Source organism: Hylobates moloch, unplaced genomic scaffold (assembly GCF_009828535.3).
Source record: "Hylobates moloch isolate HMO894 unplaced genomic scaffold, HMol_V3 SCAFFOLD_16, whole genome shotgun sequence".
Classification (NCBI taxonomy): domain Eukaryota; kingdom Metazoa; phylum Chordata; class Mammalia; order Primates; family Hylobatidae; genus Hylobates; species Hylobates moloch.
Genome location: NW_026652291.1, coordinates 67,624,571 through 67,629,029, shown reverse-complemented (window position 1 = coordinate 67,629,029; position 4,459 = coordinate 67,624,571). Strand labels below are relative to the sequence as shown.

Below are 4,459 nucleotides of genomic sequence, written 5' to 3'. Positions count from 1 at the left end.
CATACCAAAGAAGCTTGGAATCAAGTTTAACACTAACTTTTACGTACTATTTACAACTTTATGAGATTAATGTTTTGTATTTGTCCATTCCAAATCATGTTAGTGTTGCCTTGATCACCATTATATGAAGGAGGGACTTTATGTGATAAAATATACATAGGTGTGACAGAAGAAGAGAACTTAAAGTGGCTTAAAATCTCCATCTAAAATCTAGAGGCAACATGGATACCCAACAAACTATGAGAAAGTAGTTGTATAATTAAAATGCATACAAGTAAGGGACTCATGAACCAATCAAATAAAATTTGAATATGATAACCTTAAAATGTCACCAGCTTCAATCATAACCTATTAGTTATTATATTAGTATTTTAATATTATACTCAGATAGAGCTTGCCTTACTTCCAAAGTACTTTCTCATTTATCAGAGAAAATGAACAATGTTGACATTTTATTTCTGAAATGTTTTATTCTTTTAATCAATACATATTAAGTATAGAATTTCCTTAAAAATTAACAAATAACTCTGATTTTCACTATTAGGACACTGTTACAGAGAAGGAAACATACTGCTCTTCTAACTTTTCTTCTTTTTACATTTATCCACATTCCAAGTGGATTATCCAAGTAGATGATCATAGTAAGGTTCTGTGTTACTTTTGCCCAAGTTGTGACAACTGAAACAAAACACAAAATCATACATAAAACTTTTAAAAAAGATCACAAAAGAAACATTCAAACATATTTGTAAACCCCTTAATAAATTACACTTCCTATTTTATTCACTGCATTCCTAGAATAATAAATCTTAATGTTCACCACTAACTCAAATGTTAAAGATTTGTAGATATTTAAAAACTGAAGGCTGGTCATGGTGGTTCATGCCTGTAATCCTAGCTATTTGGGAGGCTGAGGTGGGAGGATCACTTGAGGCCAGGAGTTTGAGACCAGCCTTGGCAACATAGCGAGAGACTGTCTCTACCAAGAAAAGAAAATGGAATTGCAATAAACATTGTCATAGTAAAGAAATGTAAACATTATTAGGTAATGTTCAATTGATGGAAAAGAAAAACCCTGGGAATTAAAAAAATTAGTGCTAACTCTGTGACAATATAAAGAGAAATGTCATGAGTGACACACTACTGACAGTTCTCATATATTTTTGTATTTCTAAAGGATCATTAAAAGCCAAAGAAAAGGCTTTCGGTTCTGGAAGGATGGGCACACTCCTACTGGAAACATTATTCTTATCAAGGTTTTCTTAGTCGTCCATGAAAACACCTTATCTTGGTATAGCTGGATGGCTTTGGTTTCAGCTGGTTCAGGTGAGTAAATGGTTTTCTTTCTCTCTTTTGAAAAATACCAATAGCAACTAGGGGTATGTTAACAGAAACAAACAACAAAGGTATACTTTACCTGTTTTATGAACTGTGTAGCATTAAAAAGCTCACTGCAGCCATATAAAATGTGTTTGCCTTGTTTCCCCTGTAAAAATCAGAGTCAGAACTTAGATACAAGTAACAAGAAATATATTCAGTATTCCCAAGAAAAGAGATTAATATGCTAGTTTTTTTTGTTATTCTTAACAGTCTTTCTTTGGGATAGTGTTGGATTTTAGTGTACACATCTATATAAAATTGCAAGAAATAAAGAGGAATAAAGTGGTGAAATGAGCATAGTATTTTTGTCCCCCAAAATATATACTATGGCACACTATTGGTGCCATTTCCTATTACACTAAAAATAGAAGGAATCTGACTGTCAAATTTCACAGGAGCAACAGTTACCTATACAATCTTAGAACAACATTCTTCCAATGTAGGATGTGTACTACTTGAAGAATACAGTTGAGTTTCTTTATGCTGAAAGTGGGCTATGGTGCGGGTTGCACGGACTGTGCTTTTAGTCTCACTTGAGCCAACATAGTATTTATAAGTTAATACATCTCATTCCACATTGTCAAAATCAGGAATGAAAGTCATAGTTATAATGTTGGAACCCAATCACAACAGCCAAAACTTCTCTATTAGCGATTTGCTAATTTCTTGTATGTATTGTGAACCTGAAGGTAAATTCATGAGATTTCTTTTGTAATATAAAAAAATTTATTCTAGAACAAAGTAATTTGAGGATTCATCAAAGAACAGAGGAATGATGGCTTTGTAACACAACTCTGTGATGTACAAGCTGAGCAAACATTGTTGGCTGAATACATGTCCTAGCTGGCCATCTCTGAGAATAAATAAAAGCCACAACTCAGATTTTTTTCAAAATGAGATGGTATATGGGTCATATAATCGGGATTCTTGTGGCTCAAAGGCATTAATTAAAGGTAGAGGTCACAGTATGCAAGGAGAAAGCAGGCACAGGGAAACATTAGGGGGTCCAAAACTTCTAGGCATAGCTCTCAGGAGAACCTGATTCTTGTTCAAGGAGAGGTCTTTTATGCCTCTCTGGTCAGGTAGGCAAAATTGGGCTGCATGACCAGCATGACCAGGCTCAACTGCAGAAACCAAGGGAACATGACAGAAACCACGTGAAAAATGTAAAATCCATCTTTACATTTTCTATTAAACAATGCTGGCAAGCCAGCCCAAGGTTGCCCCCTGGTTTATCATAGTCTCCAGCCCAGGCCCAGAATTCATCACTAGTTAGTACTTCATTCAGGTTTGGCTAAACATCAGCACCATGGATCCTGGTATTCTTGGAGATAAGCACAGGGGTACAGTAGCCCAGTTGAGATTAATCCTGACTTGTATAGTCCTCACCCTGGACCAAGCTTTCTTAACCAAATTACTCACCATCATTCTTTTCTAATCGTTTCTAGCCATCCAATGAAGTGTAGGTGTAATTTTAAAGAAACACTGTAGTTTACCAAACATTCCAGTGCAAATTTGTTCTTAATCATGTACAAGCTTGATGACCCCTTTACTTCCTCTGTCAGTTAAAAATTGAACTTTATGGGCAAATCATGTACAAGCTTGATGACCCCTTTACTTCCTCTGTCAGTTAAAAATTGAACTTTATGGGCAGGGTGCGGTGACTCCAGCCTGTAATCTCAGCACTTTGGGAGGCCGAGGCAAGTGGATCACAAGGTCAGGAGTTCGAGACCAGCCTGGCCAGCATGGTGAAACCCTGTCTCTACTAAAAATACAAAAATTAGCCAGGTATGGTGGCATGTGCCTGTAATCCCAGCTACCCAGGAGGCTGAGGCAGGAGAATTGCTTGAACTCGGGAGGCAGAGGTTGCAGTGAGCCAAGACTGCGCCACTACACTCCAGCCTGGGTGAGAGAATGAGACTCTGTCTCAAAAAAAAAGAAAAAAAAAATTGAACTTTATAAAATGTACCAATATATTGATTCAATGTAAAATTAACTCAATGTAGTTCTTTCTCTAACCAATCACCTTCCATCAAGAGAATACCTTGTGGTTTTAAGTCAAGTTCCCAATTCATCAATATTAGTATTATCAAATGTTTTGATAAAATCAGTCAAATTATTTTTTACCAATTATACCAAAGTTATACCAAATAGCATTTACATTGTGAGTTAGATTAACAACATTACTAAATAAATCAGAATTATAGTAGTATTTTCTGGAACTTGTCCCTTATGTCATGGACTAGTATAAACCAAGGGCCATTTTAGTTAATTCTGTATTGCAAGTCTCATGTAGGCACAGTCGCATGCTTAGTTTCATACTACGAGACTGTACTGACACAGGTTTCTAATGATGTGAGGAAGGCTGTCATAGACCTACTAGCTCAGTTCCTTCTTAATAGGGCTGAATGGTAGGGAAAAGATTAGGATTATTCAGGACAAAAAAACCAAGACTAAAAGGGATTTAAAAATCCTCTCAGGACAATAAACTGGGGGGCTTAGTAGCTACTAAAAATTTAATGGATCTATAGGGCATCTATGAATAATATAATAAAATATATAATGGTCAAAGACTAGATGCTTTGCCCGTATGATCAGAAAGAAGACAAGGATGTCTGCTCTTGCCTCTTCTATTCAACAATGTATTGAAGGTTCTAGGCAGGGCAGTTGCAGAAGATAGAAAAGAAGCAAAACTATATTTATAGATAACATGATCTCGTATATAGAAACTCCTAAAAATCCATTAAAAACAATTAGAACTAATAAACTCAGCAAGGCTGTGAAACGTAAGATCAACATATAAAAATCAGTTGGATTTTTATGCACTTGGAATGAGGAATCCAAAAATGAACTTAAGAAAATGCCTTTCATCTTTGACAAAATTCAACAGCCCTTCATGCTAAAAACTCTCAATGAATTGGGTATTGATGGGATGTATCTCAAAATAATAAGAGCTATTTATGATAAACCCACAGCCAATATCATACTGAATGGGCAAAAACTGGAAGCATTCCCTTTGAAAACTGGCACAAGACAGGGATGCCCTCTCTCACCACTCCTTTTTTTTTTTTTTTTTTTT

The 4,459-nt window shown here is 35.6% G+C and overlaps 1 protein-coding gene across 2 annotated transcripts in view; it reads right to left on the bottom strand.

Moving 5' to 3' along the window:
* Positions 1–439: 439 nt before the first annotated feature.
* The window catches only part of SCFD1 (sec1 family domain containing 1), a 113,194-nt gene continuing 109,174 nt past the window's right edge, over positions 440–4,459 (bottom strand). For both annotated transcript variants that reach the window (XM_058429351.1, XM_032134784.2), the window contains 2 exons: positions 1,418–1,486; positions 440–678 (listed from right to left, as the gene is read on the bottom strand). In XM_058429351.1, coding sequence (XP_058285334.1) covers positions 655–678; positions 1,418–1,486 — 93 coding nt within the window. In that variant the 3' untranslated portion in view covers positions 440–654. The remainder of the gene's footprint in view (positions 679–1,417; positions 1,487–4,459) is intronic.